The sequence below is a fragment of the Rhynchophorus ferrugineus genome, unplaced genomic scaffold, assembly GCF_030347505.1.
Source record: "Rhynchophorus ferrugineus isolate W39M unplaced genomic scaffold, kcgeb_rfMv2 rfM9, whole genome shotgun sequence".
Lineage (NCBI taxonomy): Eukaryota > Metazoa > Arthropoda > Insecta > Coleoptera > Curculionidae > Rhynchophorus > Rhynchophorus ferrugineus.
In genome coordinates, this window is record NW_027472588.1 from 37,521,008 (window position 1) to 37,548,042 (window position 27,035).

General features: G+C 34.5%; 2 protein-coding genes across 7 annotated transcripts in view; both read right to left on the bottom strand.

Annotated features, from left to right (window-relative positions):
* Pde9 (Phosphodiesterase 9) overlaps window positions 1-27,035 on the bottom strand; it is a 289,689-nt gene that overhangs the window by 55,177 nt on the left and 207,477 nt on the right. For 4 of the 6 annotated variants that reach the window (XR_013007241.1, XM_076414786.1, XM_076414787.1 and 1 more), the window contains one exon: window positions 25,670-25,896. Coding sequence is in view for 5 of the 6 variants with exons in the window: in XM_076414786.1 (XP_076270901.1) it covers window positions 25,670-25,760 (91 nt within the window). In the remaining variant the exon portion in view is untranslated. Of the gene's footprint in view, window positions 1-25,669; window positions 25,912-27,035 lie in introns of all 6 variants that reach the window. The other 2 variants (XM_076414788.1, XM_076414785.1) reach the window with 1 other exon arrangement.
* LOC143202215 (uncharacterized) lies at window positions 7,410-8,483 on the bottom strand. The gene is made up of 2 exons (XM_076413543.1): window positions 8,377-8,483; window positions 7,410-8,274 (listed from the first exon to the last, which is right to left on the bottom strand). The coding sequence occupies exons 1-2, from the start codon at window positions 8,393-8,395 to the stop codon at window positions 7,412-7,414; spliced, it is 882 nt and encodes a 293-aa protein (XP_076269658.1). The 5' UTR covers window positions 8,396-8,483; the 3' UTR covers window positions 7,410-7,411.

The window sequence follows — 27,035 nt, forward strand, 5'->3', positions numbered from 1 at the left end:
CTAAAAGATATTATAATTATTAGGGGTCTATTTAATCAAAAATTGATCTTAATTAATGGAATTGCTACTGTTTGTTAATGTTTTAGTTAATATAGTTAGTGTGGAAGTATAGAGCTTACTTATTTTGAATAATAGAAAGGTAATATTTTAGAGATTAGAATTTTTAAAGATTTTATAAAAATATTTAAAAATTTATTAAAAATGTATATATAAGAATTTATAAAATCAAGCCTATATCTAATATATTCGTAATACTCTATCAGAAATGAGGAGTTATCCATTCCTAGAGTAGAAGGGTATATCGTTCCATAATTTATCCATCATCGTCATTATCAGCTTATTTTGATTAATATTATATCAGATCTAAAAATTAATTTTAAAGGACTCACAACAGATGGAGTTATTTTCTATTAAATACCATCGATAACATTTTTAACTAACTTGTGTGAACGAAATTTTTTTCAGTATGTTGAATATGTCTAAGTTGGTATCGAGTAAATTCGTTTTTACTCTGAAGAAACGGGTGGCTAAAGGTGATCGAATTCTGAGTGAGGTTTATGGCAACCATGCTTTATCGATTTCAACATGTGAATACCGGTTTCGACAGTTTAAAAGTGGTGATATTGATAGCGTTTCTGGATAAAACCATTAATGGGAATCGCTATCGCTTACAATTGTTCTGTATATTCAGCTATACTTAGAATAAACTATATTGTATCGATTTTGTACAATAAAACCTCAACGCCGAATACACTCATTAAGAAGTCAAAAATGGGGATAATATTGATCGCACATTGCAATGTTAAATTTGTTAGACAGAAATGATCTATACTCGGATAGAAAAACTACAAAACCAATACTCTGATAACATGCAATAGTTTTTGTTAATAAAAATTCCTCAAAATTAAATACCAACGCTGTAATGAATCGATTTCTTATAAAACATTGTTCGTAATGAAGAACCCGTTAACTATCAAGTAGGCGGTCGCTGTCTTTAGTTAATTTAGAGATTGTTTTGGTTCAATTTTTTTTTAAATTTGCATTTCGTTGTAGTTTGGTAGGGCTGTCGCAAATTTTCATTTTGTTCTTCGCAGTTGGATGGTAGAAGTTATGCAAATTCTAATTCGAGTATTTAATAACTTGAATTTTTGTAGTTATATTAAACTTTCATAGAAAATATTAAGTATTTAGGGTAAAATGATGTGGCTCGGTGAATGGAGGTAAATCGAAATGAAACAGTGGTGTTTACATAATGTGACCGTTATTTATTGGCAATATAAAAAAATGTGAAAATATAAAAATGATAAAAAGGATGGCAGCGGAGTTACCTGAAGACGAGGCTTGGGCAGTCGATGGTGGCACGTCTTAACCAAACGAGGGTTGAGTACTGAATGACCGAAATACCCTTCAGTAATATCCCAGATAAACGTCTCGGGGTTGCCGCCAGCTATTCGGTGTCGGGTTCCAATTGGCACCCCGCCCGTGTTCAACATCTGGGATTATATTTCTGGGTATTTTGTAGACCGTTATTCCACGATGTAAAATTCGACATGCTTCAATTCGCTACAAGTATATTGGTTTTAGTGTCATTTTCTTCAATCTCATTAAATTTTTTTTCAAGGGTTCCTAGTTTAATTTATGGATGTTATTATTGTATAAATTTTTCACGACTTCTTTTACGTTCTATTGAATCAAAATGCTCAACAAGTCAATAAGTGAATAAGTTTTGTTATTTTAACAAGTCCGAGATATTTAGCTTCTTGTTTTGATCCAGTAGATCATGGTTCTGTTATAATTTGAGTAGCAATACCGTGGTATTCAACTGGTTCTTTCATTTGTATCACTATCCGGATGTACCTTACACTACTGAACATTTACTACCAAATACTACTGAAAATTAACTTATACATACAGGCAAATAGGTTCAGTATTAGTTTGAGAAGCATCAAAGATCTTCCTTGACTAGCACAATCGCCAGACCTCAACATAATTGAACCATTTTAGAGCAGAGATTGAGTAAAAGATATGGCATGAAATTCCATTGGAAACTATTCAGACATTATTATTTTGTCCATTGAGGTAAGATTTCAGCTGCTGAAAATATGGAAGGAGAAGCTTCTTCATACTACCTGCTCACTGTGCTATATCTTTTCAATGAGTTGGACCATCAGAAATAAAATTCAACTTCTGAAATAATGCTTATTCCTTCTGCGATTGTTTTGAATCTCTTGATATATACCTCTTGAAATAAAATCTTTATTTTAAGGTATTGATGATGACAGGTGATGGAATTATAAGTTGATAGGAAATAACATGTTTAGATATTGTACCAGTTTTGATAGTCATTTTTCAGGGTTTATTTTGTCGATATAACAGGCCAATTGAATTTACGGAAATTCACAACCATTTTGTGGATTTTTAAAATGTTCTCGTTGATAACAACCACTTTTGGGCGTCCAATGCGTTCAGCGTTTTCGGTGCTTATATCACCACGTCTAAACTTAGCATACCAATCCTTGATGGTTGATTTTTCTAGGGCGGTGTCCGGAAACTCGGCAAGTTTTTGCTTCAACTGTATTTTTTCCTTCAAAAAGCAATATTTTATCAACACGCAAAATTCCTTTTTATCCATTTTTTTACAATATCAAAAGTTGCTTCACTCAAAATGCTATAATTCATAAACCAATGATCCGACAGCTCTCAAATTTATACACGCATCTAAAATACATATGGATTTAATTCTAGTAGCGCCATCTATGTGTCAAGGTGGGGACTTTTTGTGCAATTGACCTGTTATTTTTCACGGGATATATCTCTTTGAAATGAAATGCTAATATAGTAAATTATTCCAATCCTCCAACTTATTGAACAGCTTAGTATTGTATAAAACTTAAAATGTTTTTGTGAAAGTACTGTATCTAAACTGTGAAACTCTAATCCGACTAATAACTATCCATCGATATAATAAATTCTTTACGCGTTTCTCTATATCGATCTAATCACTTCTAACGTACAAAGTCATTACTTAGCTCGTTAGTACAGCAAACGTAAAAGATGAACCGAAACCTCTCCAAGATTAATCTTTGCCGTAAAAAATGTTCTTTCCTTTGCCGAAATCTTAGTTGGCGTCGGCGGTGGCTTCCCTTTTGTTGCGGCAACATAAATTACCGTTTATCGCACTCCGCCAAGAAGAAGAAAAAGAAAAAAAATGGAAACACCGTAACCGAAATTAAGTTTTATGTCCCTCCTTTTTGGCGGCAATCTAATTTAACGGTCTAACTGTGAAAAAATGTCCCGTTTCGCGACAATTTACATCACAATGATGACGAAAATGTTGGCAGGCAAAATGTTGACTAAGTTAATGAACTTAAGTTTTCTAAACAGAAAAAAAATGTCGATTTTTTGGTGAGCAGAGTGTTGAGCATCACCGTTGTTGACATCACCAAAGAACTGATTGGCATCAACAGTATTTGACCCATTAAAAACAACAATTTTCAGACGGTCTTTTATCTGTGGATTTTGAGCGTATTGTATATTGAACACATTATATTATATAAGTATATATTTGGCAGCCAAGACTCATCAAGTAGATTTTTGAAACAATTATAGAGACATGATTTGTTATCTTTTGACAGTTTGGATAAGCGACTGAGTAGGCCAAATCTAAAGAAGAACGTAAGTTTAAGGATGGAAAATCTTAAATTTTGTGGAAGAATAATGGTATACATTCTTTATACGAAATCATAATTGTTCTGATTTCCCGTTAGACAAAAAGCACAGCAGATCAGACACAAAATCAAATAACTGTACTGGTTAGTCGGAAGATACTCCCAATTTGACCAACGAGATCGGTTTACTAGTCAATTATAAAGCTTATTTTGACTTACCCGGTGTAAATATGGGTTTCACTGAAAGATCAAACCGACTAATAATCAACGCTGCCAAAACAAAGTTTTTTCATTAATTACCATTATCGCTGCGTAACCAAAGAAGAATTTACGAATTTATCCAATGTGCAATGAATCAGAAGATTGAGCCAACCAAACCACATGAACTGACTAAGTCGTTAATTTGGGAAAAACTTTGTGATGTATTTGATACATTCTATTATTGACGTAGAATAATAGCAATAAGCTAATTCATAAATTATGATTGTACTTTGGTCCATTTGGATTGTGGGGTACTACTAGCAAATCTAACACAGATATCCTGCAGACGTTCCAGAATAAACTGTTGCGAGTCATCGTCGATGCCCCATATTACGTGTCCAACAAACTGATTCTGTAATAAGGCTTCAAAAAATCGGGCTCCGATTTCTTGCCTATATTAGACGTTGTCTTAAAAATAACTTAAATTATTAACCCTATTAACCTATAAATATTAAACCTATTATTGAGATGGACTATAGAGTTTCAAAACTTATTTCTGTGGAACATTCATCAAGAGACTCATCTCGTTAATATCTCCGATGATATGGCTTCATCGACCACCATGATGTACAGTCATAGTTAACTTAATCATGATGTTATTGTAGCAGTGTGAATAGTACTTATATCATATAAAATCTGACTATTTTGTGTAATATATGATATAATATACATGTATATAAACGAAAAAAATTAATTCTAAAATAACCTGTTCGCGCAAGAAACACGAAAAAAATGGTGGCCTGTTTCTTCGGGAAAACTGATCATATTGCAACAGTGCCTCTAGAGGATCGCAAAACATTAAATTCTGATTGGTACACAACTATTTGTTTGCTAAGTATTCAGTGAAATAAGGAAAACAAACAAGAGACGCCGGATAGTTCTTCATCATGACAATGCGAGCTCTCGCATATCGGCTCAAACAAGAGACTATTTGAGCACTCGAATTGATTGGTCATCCACCGTACAGCCCTAATTTGGCACTCAATGACTTCTTTTGTTCTCACCCTTGAAGAATAAACTACGTGGTCAACGCTTTTCGTCGCCCGAAGAAGCTACTGAAGCGTTCAAAAATCACGTTTTGAAGATACCTCGTTCGGAATGGAATAAATGTTTTGCAAATTGGTTTAAGCGTATGCAAAAGTGTATCGATCATCGTGGCGAGTACTTTGAATAACAATAAAAATATAATCGCATTTGTTTTTCTTTCCGGAATATAAATAATAAATAATGACCCTCGTATATAAAAGGTTAGGTAAAAATAATCATTTTTATTTAGTGTTTTTAAAATAAATTGTATAATGAAAAAAATATTAAATATAAATAACTAGCTGACCCGACAGACTTCGTCCTGTCAAAAAGATTTGTAATGTGGCAGTTTTTGTGCCTACGTATTTTAAAAAATTCTCCTGAACAGAACCATCACCCTGGTGATAGGGCGTTGTGAATAAAAAATAATTAAATAAAACATATATAAGGATTGAAAAGTAAGTAATCGCTTTATTGTTAATCATGTGAATCATAATTATTATTATTATTATCATTATATTGCTTTGTGGTATACGATGTTTTTTGTTTGATTACCTGGCGCATAGATAAACAAATCTGATGGTTTTCCAACACGGGAACAGGCAACATACAATTGACCATGTGAGAAACATGGGTTTTCTAGATTAATACCACAAACACTTAATGATTGCCCATGGGACTTGTTTATAGTCATAGCAAAAGCAAGCCGTCAACATGTCTATAGGAAATTTGCCATTACCAATGTCAATGAGTTGTTTAGAGAATATGTTTCCAGATTGGTCATTTTGCAACTCGACACGCATATTCTTGCTTAAATGAAGTACTTTAACATGTTTCCACAAATTGGAGGACTTTAGACATGCATTGAGTTCATCAGCTGGCGTTGATCGTGGAATCACTGGCAATGTTTGACGAAAATCTCCTGCTAATAAAATCATTGCACCACCAAATCGGTTATTATTGCTACGTAGATCTTTTAAGGTTCTGTCTAAAGCCTCCAAAGATTTTTTATGTGCCATCGTGCATTCATCCCAAACAATCAATTTACATTGCTGCAAAACCTTTGCCATTGCAGAGTTCTTCGAAACGTTGCAGGTTGGAGTTTCATTGCTTTGCATATTTAATGGCAATTTTAGTGCTGAATGGGCTGTTCGACCACCTTCAAGCAAAGTTGCTGCGATTCCCGACGAAGCGAGTGCAAGTGCAATTTTATTTTGTGAGCGAATTGTTGCTAATATTAATGAAATAAAAAAAGTGTTTCCTGTACCACCAGGTGCATCTAAGAAATAAATCCCTCCAGTTTCATCATTTGTTACTTTCATAAGAGTTTCAAATACATACTTCTGTTGTTCATTTAACAGTGGAAGATTTGTTTGAATTTATTCTTTCAAAGCGTTGAGATCATACAGTCTTTCTCGATGCAACTCTTGGTTAAAAGCGTCATGCATTGGACGATTGGGCGCGGTCAGGCCTAATTGAATTAATAGTTTGTTTGACATTATCAAGCACATGTCCTCAATTGAAATCAATGCTTCATTGTAAATTTCTTCACTGATTTGTATATTTGGATTTCCCATTCTATTCCGTATTTGATACAAAATATCATCACACATATAATCTTTGTACTTCATCCACAAATCAATTGGGTTTGATGGGAAGCATGTAGATATGATTATAGAAAACAATGTTCGTATTTGATGAGTGTGTGATGATATTACAGCATCATTGAGAGTTTGATCCCAATGAGCGTCATTTTCAAGCAATTGCAAACGTTGACAGGCTTCTCTGTAGGATCCACACAATTCACCATCAACAGTTCGTAACTGTTGGAATGATGTTGGGCCATGTACATTGACTAATAGCAGTCGTAAATAAAAACATTCATCATTGCTTGGATGTACTGAATAAATCCGGCCAATCGCATCGGTGGAATATACATCTGTATATCCTGGAACTGGTTTTCCTTGTTTCCGTCGTATAAATCTCCTTGAGGATTGATTCCAGGTATAATATTTTGGCATTTCAGAATATAGCAATGTTTGTGCGAAATCATCGTTTTGGCATGTCTCAAAAAAACTGGTTAATGTAGTAGATGGTGGCTGAGCAGCTCTTTGTACTGCGTTCTGTGCTGTAAAATACACTCTTTGTCCATTTTCTAAATGCACAGCTAAGTGAACAACAGAAGGGTGTCTCTCATGAATAGGAAAAGAAAATATTCGCCAAACTGCTTCATTACTACTGACATAGCGGCCCATTTGGTATTGGGTAACTTCATCATTAGAATTCTCTGCACCAATTCCAATCACAGCCATATCACTCCCTTTGGTTACATATTTGCAAATGTATTTAATCGATTTCACTGAATGGCAAGATTCAACGTTGATGTGTGCTTTGAATGTCTTTGATAAAATGGGTGAATATGGAACAATCCAACGATTATCTATTTCAATATCTTGTTAATTTAATTTGACAATTGTTGATTTTCCATTGTCTGCTGTCGATCTGCGACGATACAATGGATAACCGTCATTACCAGTAATTGTTTCCGATATTAATGTCCGTGGATATCGTTTTGAACATTTACCATCCATCATACACGGTGAATTTTGATTAAGAGTTCCACAGGGACCATGTATCATGTTTTTGATAACTACCTCATGCAATCCAGGATCTACTTGTACATTAGGGATTTCAGCTGATATCACTGCATCAACTTCATTTGGCCTTATCTTTTCAACCAACCAAATCAAAATGTGTGCATGTGGCAATCCTCGTTTCTGCCACTCCACAGAATACATCCAGCAGCGTGTCTCACCAAACACATTATGTTTTACGATGAAATTCATTAAAGATTTCAACTTTTGTCTAAAGACTCTGGCTGTAATATCATGACGATCAATGGGTGATTGCCCAGGGAATAACTCCTGCTTAATTTCTATCCATTGCGGATTGCATGTAAATGTGATGAACAAATCTGCTGTACCATAATGACGAACATACGACATGGCATCTTGAGCATATTCGTGCATATGCCGAGGGCTTCCGATGTATGTTGCTGGAAGAATAGTCATCCGACCGACATTCTGTGCATTTCCATCAGTATTAATCGCATCTCGAAGGTGAATATACTCTTCAGATCGGAGTTTGGTTTGATTCAACCTGATGAATGTTAATCTCTCCGTTTCAATTTTAACATAAATGTCAACAACATATTTGTGATATAATCGCCGACATTTCAATATGTGATTATCTTCATTTTCCCGAATCATTAGGCGGTATGAATAGTTCATTGAACTGACTTTTTTGTTGGTTTCAGAACCTGTAAATAGATTTTGTTTTAATAACATTCAAATATAAAATTAAAATACGTAAAATAGTGACTGAGATATTATCGCCATAGCTAAACTAATATTTTAGTTACCTGTAATGGGATTTATCATTTTTATTGAGAAATCGTAGCCATCTTCACCTTGCCAAAATATAATGGGATATTGCAGTGCATCATATGAGCGGTGTGTTTCCTTTATACGTTGTAATTGATCATTTCGACGATGTAAAACAATATCACGGGATTCCAAGTTTTCTCCAACTACAACGACAGCAACTTCATCAATAGTTGGTGCATTAAAACGTCTTGTATGTTGACCTGCAGGTGTTTTATCAGCTCTGATTACAATTTTGTGATTATCGGATGGCATCAGATCCAGGGCAGTTTTAAACAATATAATCAATTGATTGTGTTGATGAAATAAAGTTTGTAATTGTTCTACAATAGACCTTTTTACTAAATTGTTATGTGCACAACGCAGATCAATTTCTTGTGGTGAATTGCCCATAAAATAAATTTGCAGGAATTTGTTGTCGCTATCTGACACTGGTAACAGTGAACCTGCTCTGTGATATATTTGCCCTTGTATCTGTAAATAAAAAAAATATTATGGTGTGGTATAAATTAATGGATTGTCAATGATCAAACTTAAATAATATTTGATCTTAAAAAGTATATATTTAGTTTTAACTAATATCTATCAAATATAAAATATAATAAAAGTGTCACTGAAACTGAATCACCATATAATATGATGACTAAGTGATATATTTCGTAATGATTAAGAAATTGAAGATTAGTAACACATCTTAACTTTGGTGACAGAAAATTTTGTTCGCTAAAATAATTATGAGTAACTGCTATAATACATACCTTGAAAGTTGGCATAAAATTTTCCCGAACTGCATTTGTTGCCCCAAATGAAGTCATTTGAAAGCAATTGTTATATTGTTGAATATGTGTCAAAAAGTGTATAGAATCTGTTCCTATTCCTGAAACCAATGAGTACAATGGTTCTGGTGGTGGATCCAATTGTATCAATTTCACTTTACCATTTGCGCAACACAATCCATTGGCTTCGTTTTTGTATTTTAATGCCTTACAGTGTGAGCAAACCAAGTTCATAGAACCAATAACAACACATTGGTAGTTACTGTAGTCAATTGACACATCGTAACTGAAAGCAGCTGGATTCAAACTTGCGCGATTATTAGTTGAATGTCGCGCTCGCGCTTCACGCGTTTGTGATATCCGAATTCTTTCGCGTTCATTTCCGTCGTCACGTTCTTGTGCAGTACGATTAGATCGGTAATTAGCTTGGTTTATAGCATTTCTGGTTCTTCTACCTAAATTGCTTCGTCTTATAGGAGGCATATCAAATATAAATTATTTTTTCACTAATCACGAACTAAACAAACACTAACTAACTAAACACTCTGCACAAAACACGATATACGAATTTGTTTCGTGTATCACTTGACAATTCATCTGTCATCTGTCAAAAGTCATCTGTAACAGACAACTTTTTTTTTTAAATTTGATATGACTTGAACTCAAATCCTTTTAAGCCGTACGAATTGTTTTATTTATTTAAAATTTGAATTAAATTTTAAACAAATAAAACATTTTAAATAAATAAAACAATTCGTACGGATTAAAAGGATTTGAGTTCAAGTCATATCAAATTTAAAAAAAAAAGTTGTCTGTTACAGATGACTTTTGACAGATGACAGATGAATTGTCAACTGATACACGAAACAAATTCAAACAAAAAGGGCTATTTTTAGGGTTTTTCCAGCAATAATTCTAATTTTTCTTGCCGTAAAAACCATCCCTGAACTTCAACGAACATTTTAAAAAAAGATTTGGCCAAATTGGTCCAGGCGTTGTTGAGTTATGCGCTTAGGAACATATTTTGCGATTCATTTTTATATATAAGATTATATATGATTGTTGAATGAATTTCAAACAAAATTAAATGGTAATATAAAAAATAATGGTAAAAATAAATAAAATAATGGTAAATGGTATATATTTTGTAACTGTAATGTTCCTTTTTTTGCTTACAAGTACGGAATTAAATATATGTCATATATATTTTATTACATATTACATTGAATAGACTTAGTACAATCGTAATTAATTTAGTATTAATATTCTGTTATACATATAGGTTATATATATAAATATATATATATATATATATATATATATATATATATATATATATATATATATATATATATAAGAATACTACCGAAGACGATGAACGCAGTGGACTCCCAAAAGAGGTTGTTATCGACGAAAACGTTTAAAAAATTCACAAAATGATTTTGAATGGCCGTAAATTCAAACTGAATGAGATAGCAGACACTCTAAAGATATCAACTGAACGTGCACATCATATCTTTCACGAATATTTGTGTATGAGAAAGCTCTGTGCAGAGTGGGTGCCGCGCCAACTCGTTTTTGACCAAAAAGAACGACGAATTGATGATTCGGAGCAGTGTTTGAAGATGATCAAGCGTTATAAACCCGAGTTTTTACATCGATATGTGACAATGGATGAAACATCCATCATTTCATCATCATCCATCATCTCCATCATTTCACTCCGAAGTCCAATCGATAGTCATCCGAGTGCACTGCACACGATGAACCCGCTCCAAAGCGTGGGAAAACCCAACAAGGCAAGGTTATGGCGTCTGCATTTTGGGATGCTCATAGAATAAGTTTCATTGGCTACCTTAAAAAAGGAATGACCATCAACAGCGACAATGGTCGCTAGGTAATAACCTAGCGTTACGGGTCAAAAATCCATGAATTGGGATTCGAATTGCTTCCTCATCCACCGTATTCTCCAGATCTGGCCTCCCAGTGACTATTTCCAGTTCTCAGATCTCAAAAGAATGCTCTCTGGGAAGAAATTTTCGTCGAATGAAGAGTTGATAACCGAAACTGAGGCCTATTTTGAAGCAAAGGTTAAATCGTACTACAAAAATAGTATCGATAAGTTGGAGGGTCGCTGTAATCAGTGTATCACCCTTGAAGGGAATTCTGTTCGGTTAGGGTTTTTATTCAACATAATTCCCTTCAAGGGGGATACACTTATTATAGCGACCCTCTAACTTTTCGATGAACTTTATCTTATATATAGTATACTATAGTATATAGTATCTTTATATAAGTTCAAATAGGCTTTATACTTGACCAATAAACCAACATCTTTCGACTAAACAGTACAGTTATAATTCAAAACCATTCTTCTTCAGTTCTTGTCCAATCAGCTGTCAACAGACAGCATATTAATTTCTCTGTAATATAATTTTGAAATTTCCCGTACAATTTTGTACCTTGATTTTGAGTCTGAGTCTCTATGCCATTATTATAAATAATGAAAAGATGAAATAACCTTTAATTAATAGATAAAAATTTGTCCATGTTCATACTACTCCACATGCTATAAGGGTGGAATGCCTACTCCCTGGAAGAATCGTCCATGTAACATTGTCCGAAAAACAATAGGAAACTTTCTAACTTTAACAAAACTTTACGTGGACTTTCTGGCCGAGACGGCAACCCAGGAAAAAGTGACAGAAACAAAAAACGATCGTCGTCGCCAACTCTTTTGTTACATCCATTACTAAATCGTCCCGAAACGTATAACAAAAGGTAGACGTTAGCTAGGTGGTGGGCGTACATAATGACAATTTCACAATGCTTTCGAATTTCGTATACACAGAAGTTTTATTGTGGTCGTTAAAAATTGTGTTAAATATACTTTTGGCGTGATTACCTTCTTGTTAGCTGTTTAGTTTTCGTATAACATTCGTCTATTATTATTTCTAATTACTTATATTAGTTTAAAATATTGTTTAATGATTATAACAGGTCAATTGAAATGTCCCCGGCCTACCATAGCAGAACCCATTTTTTTCTGGCAAAATTATTTCTTTTTATTCAACATAATTCCCTTCAAGGGTGATACACTGATTACAGCGACCCTCCAACTTATCGATACTATTTTTGTAGTACGATTTAACCTTTGCTTCAAAATAGGCCTCAGTTTCGGTTATCAACTCTTCATTCGACGAAAATTTCTTCCCAGAGAGCATTCTTTTGAGATCTGAGAACTGGAAATAGTCACTGGGAGGCCAGATCTGGAGAATACGGTGGATGAGGAAGCAATTCGAATCCTAATTCATGGATTTTTGTCCCGTAACGCTAGGTAATAGTCGCTGTTGATGGTCATTCCTTTTTTAAGGTAGTCAATGAAAATTATTCTATGAGCATCCCGAAATGCAGACGCCATAACCTTGCCTTGTTGGGTTTTCCCACGCTTTGGAGCGGGTTCATCGTGTGCAGTGCACTCGGATGACTATCGATTGGACTTCGGAGTGAAATGATGGAGATGATGGATGATGATGAAATGATGGATGTTTCATCCATTGTCACATATCGATGTAAAAACTCAGGTTTATAACGCTTGATCATCTTCAAACACTGCTCCGAATCATCAACTCGTCGTTCTTTTTGGTCAAAAGCGAGTTGGCGCGACACCCACTCTGCACAGAGCTGTCTCATACCCAAATATTCGTGAATGATATGATGTGCACGTTCAGTTGATATCTTTAGAGTGTCTGCTATCTCATTCAGTTTCAATTCACGGTCACTCAAAATGATTTTGTGAATTTTTTAAACGTTTTCGTCGATAACAACCTCTTTTGGGCGTCCACTGCGTTCACCGTCTTCGGTGCTCATTTAACCACGTCTAAACTTAGCATACCAATCCCTGATGGTTGATTTTCCTGCGACAGTGGAATTAATTTTTTTCACAATAACAAAAGTTGCTTCACTCAAAATGCTATAATTCACAAATTAATGATTCGACAGCTATCAAATTTATACACTTATTTGGAGAGTTAGGGATATCTGAAAAAACATATGGATTTAATTCTAGTTACGCCATCTATGTGTCAGTCCGGGGGCTTTTCATGTAACCTGTTAGTGTTAATTGTCCTAATCCTAAATAGGGAATTTTGAATACGTTTTCCGGTAATGCTGTAAAACTGAAAAACTGCAAAATAAGCAAAACTGTTATAAAAAATGGAAATGTTAGGAGTCGGTCCTGATGCATTCCCAGGTAATTAAGTCTATGTAAGGTGAACGTCACATGAGCAGATTTCGTCTTATTCACCTTGGTACGCTATGTTTTCAACCGCAAATGGATTTTGTTGTGATAAAGTTGGAGGTTCCTTGTGGCTAAAATTGTCTAATAGTCAATATTTTGCAGTATAACAATGGGCCCTGCAGAAAACCTGAATATATTGGATGTCATTCAGCGTACTGGTCACCCTGTTTCATAATACAATGTCTATCGGGTAGGTACGACTTTAGTAGTTAAAAATGCTGATAGGGCAAGAAGCTTTTTCTAAAAATAATAACCATAATAAAAATAATACAATTTTATTGTTATAACACACGTTCTAACCATTTTCATACAAGCAACCGTTTGAATTCGACGCTAGGCAAAGACAAACAGACAACAGCTGCAACCATTACCAGAAGCGGTACAAATAATTGAAACCGAAACTTTCCGAAAGTGGAAAATGTCGAATTCGCGGCAACCGCAATAATTAATCGCGAAATAAAAGGACGGGATCGATATTTTCCAATTATAAGCGACCGAAGGGCAATTTTCGAAAAACCGGAGGCTTAGCTTCAATTTAATGGAAAGATACGGAGAGTATTGGAATACTCACTCAAAGGGAATTAAAAAGGCCGCTTTTAAATGGTAAGCGGTTCAAATAAAAACTGATTGATCTTTGAATATTGCCGTACGTGTTCTTTAAATTTCTTTTTTAGGAAAAATATTCCTAGAGTGATCGATTTTTGAATTTTTTTGTTATGTTTTTAGGATTTTCATATTTTATATGATACTTAACAATGTTAAATTTTTTCCACACATACCTATTGTCCATTCTGTCTTGTTTTATGTATATGTGAGGATACATACTGTATCAGAACAATTAGCGATAACAAGAATCTGAATTGGTGTTTGTAAAAGTATGGTATTCATCAGGAGCGAAAAGGATTTTACAGAATTATGGAATTCCCAAAACTAAAAGAGAAAACACCCGCCCTCAATCAAGCACCCAATGATGGAGTTGGACCTTATCCCTACCCTTCCACAAATCCCGATAGCTAACCAACTAGGACAATCCGAGTCATAACCAGGGTATCTGTCGCCCGCAAAACATTTCTCTATCCCGGACCAGAAGCGACATCAGCAAAAGACCATTTGGTTCTAGCTGGTCATTCTGGAGTAAAAAAACTCGACAATTTTTTTCCTCGGGGCTCCATCGAGCAGCTGCGTCGTCAATATAAAATGTCAATCACTCGAATAAACCTCAAATAATCCCGTTAGTTACTATCAATTTACGACGTATTATCATTTTATATTATTTTAGTGTGTACCACAAGGCCAATTCTTTACATACTCTACACATGTGATATACTGCAAATGGAATGATACTGTGATTCTGGCTGTCGGAGATATTAGCGAAGAAACACCAAAGAAGAAGAAGAAGCAGAAAATATAAATATATGGACCCAAAGTTGGAAAATAAACATTAACGAAAGTATACCTGTAGATGTATTGTTTACTTATAATCAGAGGGCTCAATCACCAATAAAAATAAATAATAATATCATTTCATACAGCAACAACGCTTAGTATCTCGGAATGAATCTTGATGCATCACTTCGCTGGAAGGGACTTGTAAAAAATAAAAGGTAATAATGGAAGCAAGTTTTTATACAAATGCAATACAAGTTTTTCAGAGCAAAGCCCTGATAAGTATTGTAGGTGTACCCAGATACTACATGACTAATTACTTCCCTAGACTAATACTAAGAGACCTTCAGATACCGACCCAAGAAATCAAATATATATCAATCAATCATCCCATAGCGTATCTCTTCTTACTCTGTCAAATTTCTTTCCCAAATCAACAAATGCTAGGTATATGTGTTTTTTTGGGAAAACTTTGAACTTTTCCTGCTATTTGTCTTCACTCTGCGATTTTTTTAGCGACTTATCTAGTACCGATTTTTATAACTTGTTCATTTATCTTCATGACTGTGCGTAGCAGGGTAATTCCTCTATAAATATTACAGTTTTTTTATCTTATTTTTTATGTATGAGAACAATATTTTGTTTATTCATACTGTATTCCAAATTTCCACTTATAATTCGGCAGATTTTTGCTCTGTATGTTCATAATCTTATAGTATACTGTCGATGTGTAAAACAAAATTTCAGTAGCTGCAGTGAGCACGAGAACGAGAGGGCTTTTTCAATTCAAATCTGTTTGTTACAAAAGCTACACAAAAGCATATAGTTGAACTAATGAGCTGGAGGTAATTTCGTAGGTACGAGAATCATAACTATTTCAACCAATTTCAACTCCAAATGTAAGCGAAGTAATGAATTCTTAACATTGTATTAAATATATATTTTTTTATTAACATTTGGGTACTCCAACAATCTGACCGTGGGCAACAAGTATTATTATATGATCCCGTTATATCCGGGATAGTTCCGTTATATAATATAACTATACTGACATGTAAAAGATCGCATCAGTAAGTGATCTGCTGTACAACTTATAATCCAAATCTTATTCTAGTTCCTATGGTATCTTGCGTTTGATTTAACTTTTTGGCGAGCGCGTTGGGGTGCACTAATATTCTTTCAGAGTACTTCACACTAAAACTCCTAATTACACTCGTTATGGGTTCTATGGGGATATCGCGCTGGATAAGTTTGTTAGACAGGTAATATGGGGCATCGACGATGACTCGCAACACTTTATTCTGGAACCTCTGGAGGATAGCTATGTTCGGTTTGCTAGTTGTACTCCACAGTTCAATACCACAGGTCCAAGTGGGTCTAAATATTGACTTATATAGCAAAACCTTGTTAACTAACGATAATTTAGATGTACGCCCTATCAGCCAATATATTTGGTTTAGTTTAAGCCCAAGCTGTTTACGTTTTGTCACTATATTTTTTTCCATGTCAAACGTCGATCAAAATGCATTCCCAGATATTTAAAGTTCTCTATCTACGGAAGTTCATTATTATTCCATTTTACTAAGGGACATGTTCTTCTACAAAGGGTGAATGTCACAGTATTGAATATAAATAATATTAATTACATGTCCTTTTGTGGTAGTATTTTTATACAATCTTATTGAAAAAACTGTATATGTTATAGGAGTTGTTACAAAAACAAGCAAATAAATTCGCCAAATAAAAGAAAATGTTCCGAGGGAAAGAACGATACCGAAATATTGAAAAAAATAGTTTCTCGCATAATGCGACCTAATGGAGTTAACTTAGTTGCGAAGGAATAAAAAGAAAATTGTATAGATTATCCTCAAAGTTTGTTCCCATTTAAATTTGAATAGGAAGCAGCCTTATCCGTTGGTTCGCTTCACCCGCTCTTCTCTCTTTCCTTTTTTTTTTGATCTATCACCTGACGAACGCTACCTTTCAGCACTTGTTATCCTGCGAAAACCTTTCGATCGCTCGCTCTTAAACTGTTTTTATATGGAAATCGCCAAGATAAAGGGATGATGGATAGGAAAAATATTCGCCCAAGCCGAAAAACACGCTTCGAATCTAGATCGAGGTCAGATGCCCATAGTTCGGTGTAGGTTAAATATTTATTCAATCCGGGTTTGGTAAACTTTAAAAAGTCTAAAAAGGAACGCTAATATATAGGTCAAATATATACAGTACGGTTCAAAAGTGTGGAAACAACAAGGTATTAAGAAAAAAAAGATTTTGAAAAAGATGAGTTATGAGTTGAGTTGTTAAAAGAGAGAAGACAACGTTAATTTTATTGCATTCATAATTTTTTCAGCTAATACCAACTTTGAAAGGAAACCTTTTAAAACTTCATGATACTCATAAGTTTGTGTGAGTAGTTAACAGTGATGATGTAGTTGAGTATGGTGAGTAAATTGTGAGTGACTGAATTTTTTTCTCATATCAAAAATATTACAAGAAACAGCTAAATGGTCTAATAAAATGGACCCCTAAACTATACAAAAAAAATTCCTAAACTTAAAATTAACAACTTTCATAAATGTAGATAAGTGTAGTTAAGTGGCAATAAGTTCTTATATACAATTTTAATCAAAACTTCGACTAACGGTTTCCAGTTAAAGTTAGTAAAATATGTTTAGCACAATTAAAAAAATCCTCCTCAAAATGGCCATCTTTATTTTCAATTACTTGTTTACAAATTTACCCATTCTATTTACTAACTTTGTTAAGTATCTAGAATTTAGTGTCTTCAGTTTACCATACTAGTTTGATAGGAGAAAAGTCCGGAGATTGTAATGGCCATTTAATTATTAGATTCATTCTAGAAGGAATCACATTTTTCTGAAGCAGTTTCAGACAAATTTTCTTTATTCACTTCAAGGAAAACTTATTATTTCAAATTGTGTATTTAGATGAGACATCGATGTTTCAGAATGGCAGATTGGGTCATTCATGACAAGTTAATAAAAATAGTGTTAAGACAACAAGTTTGTGGAAACAGGTAAACGCTGAAATAAGAAATGATTAGGTTTTGTTAGGTTTTGTTAGATATAGCATTAATTAATAATTCATTGCAGATATATTGTTCTTCATGCTGGAAACAGGGATGGTTAATAACACCTTAAGTTTGGATGAACCCGCTCAGACACATTGAAGAAGAAATTGGCAAATGAAATCATGAACAAATTTTATATTGAAAATTAACAGCTTAGTTATTGACTTGCATTTTTGAATTCACATTCTTCTTGAATTCACTTGAATGAAACTTTTCGAATGTGGTATTCCGATTCAATATTGACAATTTCTAATAATGTTACAATAAATTATATTTGATAACATTTTTGCTTCATTATTTTATTTAGATTAGAATTTTGTTGTATGTCAAAGCCAAAATGAACTAAAACTCAGAGTTGATGCGACAACATTACGACGTTTTGTCGTCACCAATTTAGATGGCGTGAGTTCAGTGTTTTATTGAACGGGGTGTGGGTATAATTAATTATACACTAATACTATCTAGTTACACGCTGGAAGATGGTTTCCGTACAAACGACATTGTTAAAAAGCTAATGGCCTTATCTTTCTTCCTGATGAGGTCAGGTCGGACCTTTAGCATTATAAATCTCTATTTATAAAACATTTATTATTTCGTAGACTCCAACTTGACGAGTGACAAAGACCGAACGCCGGCTTTGTCAAGATCGGGTAAATTTCCAGAAGGAAATAAACTGGCGCTGCAGCGCGGGTTTTTGTGGCGCAATCCATTATGCAGTTTCGCAGCGATGTTTTCTGCCGTAAAAATAAATAAAACGAGCTGACGCTTGTCATTTCCGCCTTTTCCTGTTTTAAAATTGTATACTCATTGTAGTCGGTCGGATTGTTTAGTTTATTGATTTCTAGGGGATTCGTTAAAAACGTGTGTTTTCGTTTGCTGTCATAGATTTAACGATACCGGAGTCATCACCTCTGTAGTTGAGGTTTTATATAGACTAGTGATCGCTCCGTGGCCGAAATTCGATCACAATGTACTAAATTAAAATAATAAATGTATATTACTATTTTTAATTACCTCTTTACAAATTTACTCATTCTAACTCAGTTACTCAGTTAAGTATCTAGAATCTAGCTTCTTCCGTTCATTTTTCATTCCATACTAGTTTGATAGGAAAAAATCTGGTGATTATAATCGTCATTTAATTATTAGATTTAGTCCAGAAATAATAGCATTTTTCTGAAGTAGTTTCAGATAACTCTTCTATATTCAGTTTTTCATCAATTTTCAGTTTTTCTGGTGAAGAATTAGTGTGTTCCTCTAGCCATGGTTGTCCAAGGGTGACTACCATGAAGAAATGAACCAAAATTTGTTTTAGCAGTAGTTCGAAAATCAGTTATTGTTACGTACAATTTAATCATAGTACATTGGTGGAGAAAATCCCAACAAATGCATCAACAAAGGCTGCAATTAATTAATGGTTTAAAGTATATAAATTAAGTTTCGAAAAAACTATGTTAAAGAATGAACTATTTCAAATTGTTACCCGGTAAATATAAATGAAATATTTAATTGCATTTTGCAATTGCATATTTAATCCAATTTAGTTGATATAAGATATTGCAAAGAATTATTACAATAGGCATTCAGGTCGAGGAGGATATTCAACACAGAACTGTCTGGATTTATTGATAGAGGCATTGTCGAAAATAACACCTTCGGCTTGGATGAGCTCTATCAGACACATTGAAGAAGATATTGACAAATGGTAGACAATTACCAAGACAGGATGATGGAAGAGTGAAGTAAAATGCATTACTGAGATATATAATTGTTAATTAGGTGGATTTGACCTTCGGGGGATACCACTACATAAAAAAGCGCCTAGAGCTTTACCTATACCACAGTGGAAAAAATATCATTGCAAATATCATGAAACAACTCTACCCTATAAATTATTGTGACTGTATAATTAATTATAGTTCTAAGTTCTTCGATAATATTTGCATTTGAAGTTCTATAATTTTAAAATAAATTACAATACGAAACATTTTTGTTTAATTATTTTATTTAGATTACAATGTTGTTATGTCAAAGTCAAAATGTACTAAAACTCAGAGTTGCTGCGGCAACATTGGACGTCTTGACAGGTGGGTACACTGCTGTTTTGAATTAACTACATATGATATTTTCAGAAAAAAAAAGCAAGAAAATCAGTAATATTTCGATTTTTTCTCGGCGTTTTCCTGTTTGGTCCTCTCCATCTGCATGAAACGTACCGGCTCTGACGTTAATCCACTCCACGCGGCGTATGTACATTCAAAAGCGTCGCTATGGAGAACGGTCCATTTATTTTGGCCCTGGACGAATTTAACGACGTACTCGATGGAACAAAATAGGAGCACTTTTCGTTTTTATCCCCGCTCCGAAGTTCTCGCGAAAATTGACGTCATTGACGTTGATTGTTATTGTGTACTGGGATTGGTGTAGGTTCAGAATTTTCGGAAGAAAAAAAAATTAAATTATTCCCGTAAACGATTTATATCATCAAAGGGTCTCCGCTGTCGGTATTAAATCTTTTTAATTCAGGATAAGTACTGGCTGTTGAATCGAATTTAATAGCTTACTAACATCAAAACGATAGACTGATTGATATTATTGGTTCAGAATATCTCCAAATCTTTAGCATTCTTAGAGGATATCGACTCAGAGCAAGAATTATTAACGAAATTAATTCCAGGGAATTTCAAAACAAAAAGGCAACAGTTACAATGTTTAGATTAAATAGACAAATAAATAATAACATTTTGTATAGATAAAAGTCATCCTAAAATAAAGCTATAGTCTGTTCAAAGTTTTTTCGTATATACGTCATTAAGATGTTTAAAAATATAGGATATGTTAAACAAAATCAATATCGTGGTTTAACATATCCCTTTGACGAGAAGACTGAATAAATATCGTTCAACAGCAGATGGTTAACTCTTTGTTCGATGAAAAATTGTTTCATAAAGTATTGTTTTATGAACAAAATAGGAAATATGGGACTCTCCTTCTTCACTGAACTCGAGACTGTCCCATGAACTACAAAACCAATGTTAACAGTTTCTTGGTTGATCTAAGTAGAGGGGCAGTATGTCTCTTCTTCGAATGCTCTTTCAACAACCGTTGTTGCTCTGTGAACTTGGTCGATTGTCGAGTGGTGATTTTGAAATTCAAACTGGAAATCTGTTATTTTTATAAATGGTTTAATACATTTTAAGAGTAGTTTCTCAAATTATTTGATATCGCAGGTAGCAGCGGAATAGGTCCGGCTTGTTTGATTGGTTTGCCAAGTTTTTTATTTGGAGAGTTTAATTCAATATTTTAAATATATATTACTTAAATATATTTCTCTTTGTTTATTATTTCACATTTCATTCCATTTTTGTCATTTTTGAAATCCTTTTAAAAACATGGAAAATTCTGGACTTCAATTTAGGGATATACATTAATATTAACGGTTTATCAATTCGAAAACAGACCAATAAATATCCAAATACCACAGTGGATATATTTTTTTCATCAAATACATTCAATTTGATCCTATACGTTGGTTTTTTTTATTATAGTTTCATAGTTTTATACAGTTCGATACAAACCGTCCAAATAAAAAAAATCTTGACACAAAAACTAGTCTGACGAGTTGGTTTTTTATTTTCGCGTTTTAGCGGCGAACTAAATAAAATTTTCCAGCAAAGAATTTATTCATAAGTCAACAGAATGTAATCGATACGGAGCTGTGAGTTCGCTATATGATCAAACTTTCAAATTCGCTTCATCGAGGGCTGCAGGAAAAAAATAAAAAACCCGCTGGCCTCCTGAAATATGTATGGGGGTATGCGCTGGGGGTGTTGAAAAGAGTAAAATATCGAAGCATTGAATGCGTATTATGTGACGTACATTTTCTCGTTCTCTACTTTCCACCTTCGTTCCGTTATTTAAATCAATACTGTTTTTGATATATTCTCACAAAGGAAATTAAATATTCGAGTCACTGATCAATGAATTAGTAGGAGGATCACTATTTATATTTCGGGAATAGGAAAAAAACTAATAGTTAAACTGCGAATATATTTTTACTGTTTTTCATAGTACTCGCCACGATGATCGATACACTTTTGCATACGCTTCAACCAATTTTCAAAACATTTATTCCATTTCGAATGAGGTATCTTTAAAACATGATTTTTGAACGCTTCAAAAGCTACTCCAGGCAATGAAAATCGTTAACCACGCAGTTTATTTTTCACGGAAGGGAACAAAAAGAAGTCCTTGGGTGCAAAATCAGGACTGTACGATGTTTTGAGTGATCAAATACTCTCTCGTTTGAGCCGATGTGTGAGAGCTCGCATTGTCATGATGAAGAACAATCTGGCCTCTCTTGTTTGTTTTCCTTATTTCACCGAAGATTTCTGACAAAAAAATGAATGTGAAGCAATCAGAATTTACATGATTTACATTTTCATAGCATTTACATTTTCTATGATCCTCTAGAGTCACTGTTGCAATATGAATAGTTTTCCCGAAGAAACAGGCCACCATTTTCTTTGAAGTGCTTCGCGCGCGAACGACTTTTGTTGGATTTGGTTCATTTTGGAACACCCATACAGCCGACTACTGCTTACTTTCTAGCTGATACGAATATATCCATAATTCGTCACCTGTCACCATTTTATAAACGTCTTTCGAAGCATCGCGATTGAATTTCTTAAGCATTTCTTTGCACAAATCGACACGAGCCTTTTTTTGAGCGATTGTCAAGTTATGTGGGATCCAACGCGAACGTAACTTTCGCAAAGCTAAGTGTTTATGTAAAATCGCATATATGTTAGTAGAACTAACGCTTAGGGATGCCTCAATCTCACAATAGGTGACATGACGATCTTGCTTAATCATTTCGCACACAACATCGATGTTTTCTGGCACAACAGCCCATTTTGGACGACCTTCACGAAACTCGTCGGACAGCGAACTACGACTACGATTGAACTCACTAAATCAGCGATACACCATGGTTTTTGATGGAGCCTCATCGCCAAAAGTCAAAGTAAGTTGATCGATGCACTCGTTGTGATAGTCTAAGTTGAAAATCGTAAAAAATCATCAAAAATCAAAATGTTTACGATTCAGTTCCATTTTTGTTCCAAAATGTTCTGAGTACGTATATCGTCAAAAATGTCAAACTTTACGATAGAACTGTCAGATGGACTCACATGGAAAACAGTGTTGCCAATTCCTGAAATGGAACTAGTGACCCTCGTATTTAGTCTCACTAGAACTCCAGAACGGCCGGCTAGACTAAATTGGCTAATTTTGTTTTTTTTTTCTATAATTTAAAGTCTCCTTTTAGCACCTAGGGGCTTATCTGAACTGGACCTACAGTTTAACGTGGACTCCGAACCACGGACCTCGGCATTAAGCTTACCGACTAGTGAGTGAGCAACTTAGAAATCATCCCGGAAAATATCCAGTCCTGCCCAGCCTAGTTACTGGCGTTCCTGCGATCATTTTCCTTGTCGAATTTTGCACTCATGCCTGGGACAATCACAAATATTAAACAATCAGAAAAAACAATTTTCGATTCGAACCCGCGACTATCGCAACAATAGGTGGACCACCCTGTCGGCTTTACCACTAACAAATAGCGAGGATCGTGTGGAAGAACAAGAACTCAACAAGCCTTCGGCGCCCATGACCCTGATGACACTGGGCATTTGGTACTTCCGTTTATAATTTTCACTAAGAAAAAATATGAGCTCCGAACTGATGATAAGGTGTCCTCCTGGAGCTGAAGGAGTTGCACATTCGTCTGGCTGGATTAAAATGAGTTATTTTACAGATTGTTTCAAACATTTCATAAAACATACCACCCCAACACCAGAATCAAGAGTTCTCCAAATATTAGAAGGATATTTCAGCCACGCCAGGAACATTGATGTAATAATGACTTGGCTAGAGAAAATAACTTTGATATAATGTCTTTGCCATTCTACATAACACACAAGTTGCAACTATTAGACAAAACATTTACGGGATTTTTAAAAGAAGCCCCTGACTTTATAGATGTAAAATGTATTTTTTCAGAAAAAAACAAGACAGACAAGATCACTCTGGTTAAATGTTCGATGTCTGAGCTCTGGGCACATAATGACTGTGCAGGGTTAGAAATTGACATTTGGATATGTGATTTTCGCAAGTAAAAAAATTAATTTCTAACAATTACCAAAGTTACTTGATCTCTTACTAGAGACGCATTATATGAATATTGATTTCTTAGAAGATACTTAAGTTCACATTTATAGCCCGTGCTTGAGTAACTATTCCATAATTGCAGTTTTGTTTAATGATCAATTTTGATAATATAGTTTATCAAAAAAAAAATAAAAATATTATTGTGTTATCTAAAAATATATGAGTGATTAATATCACGTTATAAAATATTGATTTCTAAATAGTGTTTTAGTTTTGACACAAAACCCGAATGGTAGCCACTATTTAGTTATTTTTCTTCTATAATAAATAAATATTTTTGTGATTTTTTATTACAGTATTCTAGTCGATAGTGTAAAGGTCAATTGAAAAGTCCCCGGCCGAGTTTCCGGACACTGCCCCAGAAAAATCAACCATCAAGGATTGGTATGCTAAGTTTAGACGTGGTGAAGCGAGCACTGAAGACGGTGAACGCACTGGACGCCCAAAAGAGGCTGTTGCCGACAAAAACATTTAAGATATCCACAAAATTATTTTGAGTGACCGTAAATTGAAATTGAATGAAAGAGCAGACACTGTAAAGATATCAAATGGATATGTACGTCATATCACTCACGAATATTTGGGTATGAGAAAGCTCTGTGCAAAGTGGGTGCCGAGCGAGCTCACTTTTGACCAAAAAGAACGACGAGTTGATGATTCGGAGCAGTGTTTAAAGATGATCAAGCTTAATAAACCTGAGTTTTTACGTCAACATGTGACAATGGAGGAAAAATGGATCCATCGTTTCACTCCGAAGTCCAATCTACAGTCATTCGAGTGGACTGCACACGATAAACCTGCTCCAAAGCGTGGAAAAACGCAAGCTGTCGGCTGGCAAGCTTGTGGCGTCTGTATTTTGGGATGCGCATGGAATAATTTTCATTAACTACCTTGAAAAAGGAAGGACTATCAACAGCGACTATTATATAGTGTTATTGGATCGTTTGAAGGACGAAAACGGCCGCATTTGAAGAAAAATAAAATGGTATTTCACCAAGACAATGCACCGTGTTATAAGTTAGTGAAAACGATGGCAAAAATCCTTGAATTGGGCTTCGAATTGCTTCCTTGTCCACCGTACTCTCCATATCTGGCCCCCAGCTACTATTTCCTCTTCTCAGATCTCAAAAGAATGCTCGCTGGGAAGAAATTTTCGTCTAACGAAGAGGTGATTGCCGAAACTGAGGCCTGTTTTGAAGCAAAGGACAAATCGTGCTACATACCCTTGAAGGGAATTATGCTGAATAAAGAAAACACATTTTGCCAAAAAAAATTTGTTTTACTATGGTAGGCCAGGGGACTTTTCAATTGACCTGTTATACATTTTGTTATAAATGTTAGTTAACTAATCATATCTTTTGAAGCACTAATTTAAATTGGGACGAATTTATGTATTAGTCCAATCGAAATGATATATGGGAACATAAAAAATAGCTGTAGAATTCGCTTTTTGTTACAAAACAAGATAAAAAAATACGTACTTTTGACCTGGTCGTCAGACGTGTCGGCTCCGAACAGCGCAGCTTCCACGCGCTGTCCCACACTGAAGAACACCGTCGTGTGACGGTCCATGGGATTTCCGGCGACTTCCGGAATTTCATCGCCTGGACGACCCCGTTAATGCTTCGTTGGCGCGACGACATTCACCTCTCCACGTTCGAAACCACACGCTCTCACTCGCAATGGTCATCGTTTCCATTTTGTGTCACTGCAACAACATAACCTACAACTAACACTTGATCTAATTGCTTCAAATATGATTTTAAGGTACGTTCAAACTGTTCTCTACAGGGACGGAGAAAATTATATGAACACCTGATATACACTCTATTCGAAATAACAATGAACTCACGATAACAAGCTGTTTAATGTATTGCCCGCCGTAATTGGTAAATGTGTTTTAAAATCAGACAATGCTCTCCTTTTCATTTTATTCCAATTAGAAAGCTATCTGATACGTTCGAACACGTAAACTGATCACCCTGCAAAAGCCGTTCGGTTGTCAAATGTCTGCAAAATTATTCAAAACATCAGTGATAATAAGAGTTTATAAACTGACAAACCTTGTTCTGGCTCTTTGTTTGTTTTGATACATTTTAACTCGCTGCTTAATATATCATATTATTCTGATTGAAAATGCCGAAAGCAATGGATATTGAGGGTCAGAAACTGATTGCTGACTGTCATTGCTGATTGATAATGGGGGCCCCTCGTGCCAGTAAATCCCGTTAGAGAGGTAAGTGTTGACGATATTATAAATTGTTGCAGTTTTTTTTAAATGTTTTTAGCGTGTTTCTGTTGCGCTGAATATTAGTGTGCCTAAAATTTCTTAAAAAAATGAAGAACATTATGTTAGATTCACCAAAGTAAATCCGTCCACACACAAAGTGGATGACGAATCCAGACCATATTGGTGTAAGCTCTATTCGAGATCAAATATATGACATGTATAAAAACAATGAGAACTCAAACAATTTTGGTGATATAAAAAAAATTAGGGATATGCAGTTTTTTGAGGGATGTAAGTATACACTGTGACGGGACTCAGGATTTAAAAAGAGTAAAGACAGCCCTCAAAGAGTTATAATTGAAGTTCTAGACATTGTCCTGAAAATAATTCAGTTTTTAAAGCTTAAAATAAAATCAAGAAAGCTTTGTTATTTGAAAATACAAGATACACATCTTGACGCGATTTAGATTAGGTTTTGTGGGTCATAATATTTTTTAGTAATGCATTGCAGATGTATTGATATTCATGCAGGGAATATGAATGGTTTTATTCCTGGAGCAGAGTTAGTGTTTTCCTCCAAGTGTAAGTGCGACTACTATGAAGAAATGAACCATAAC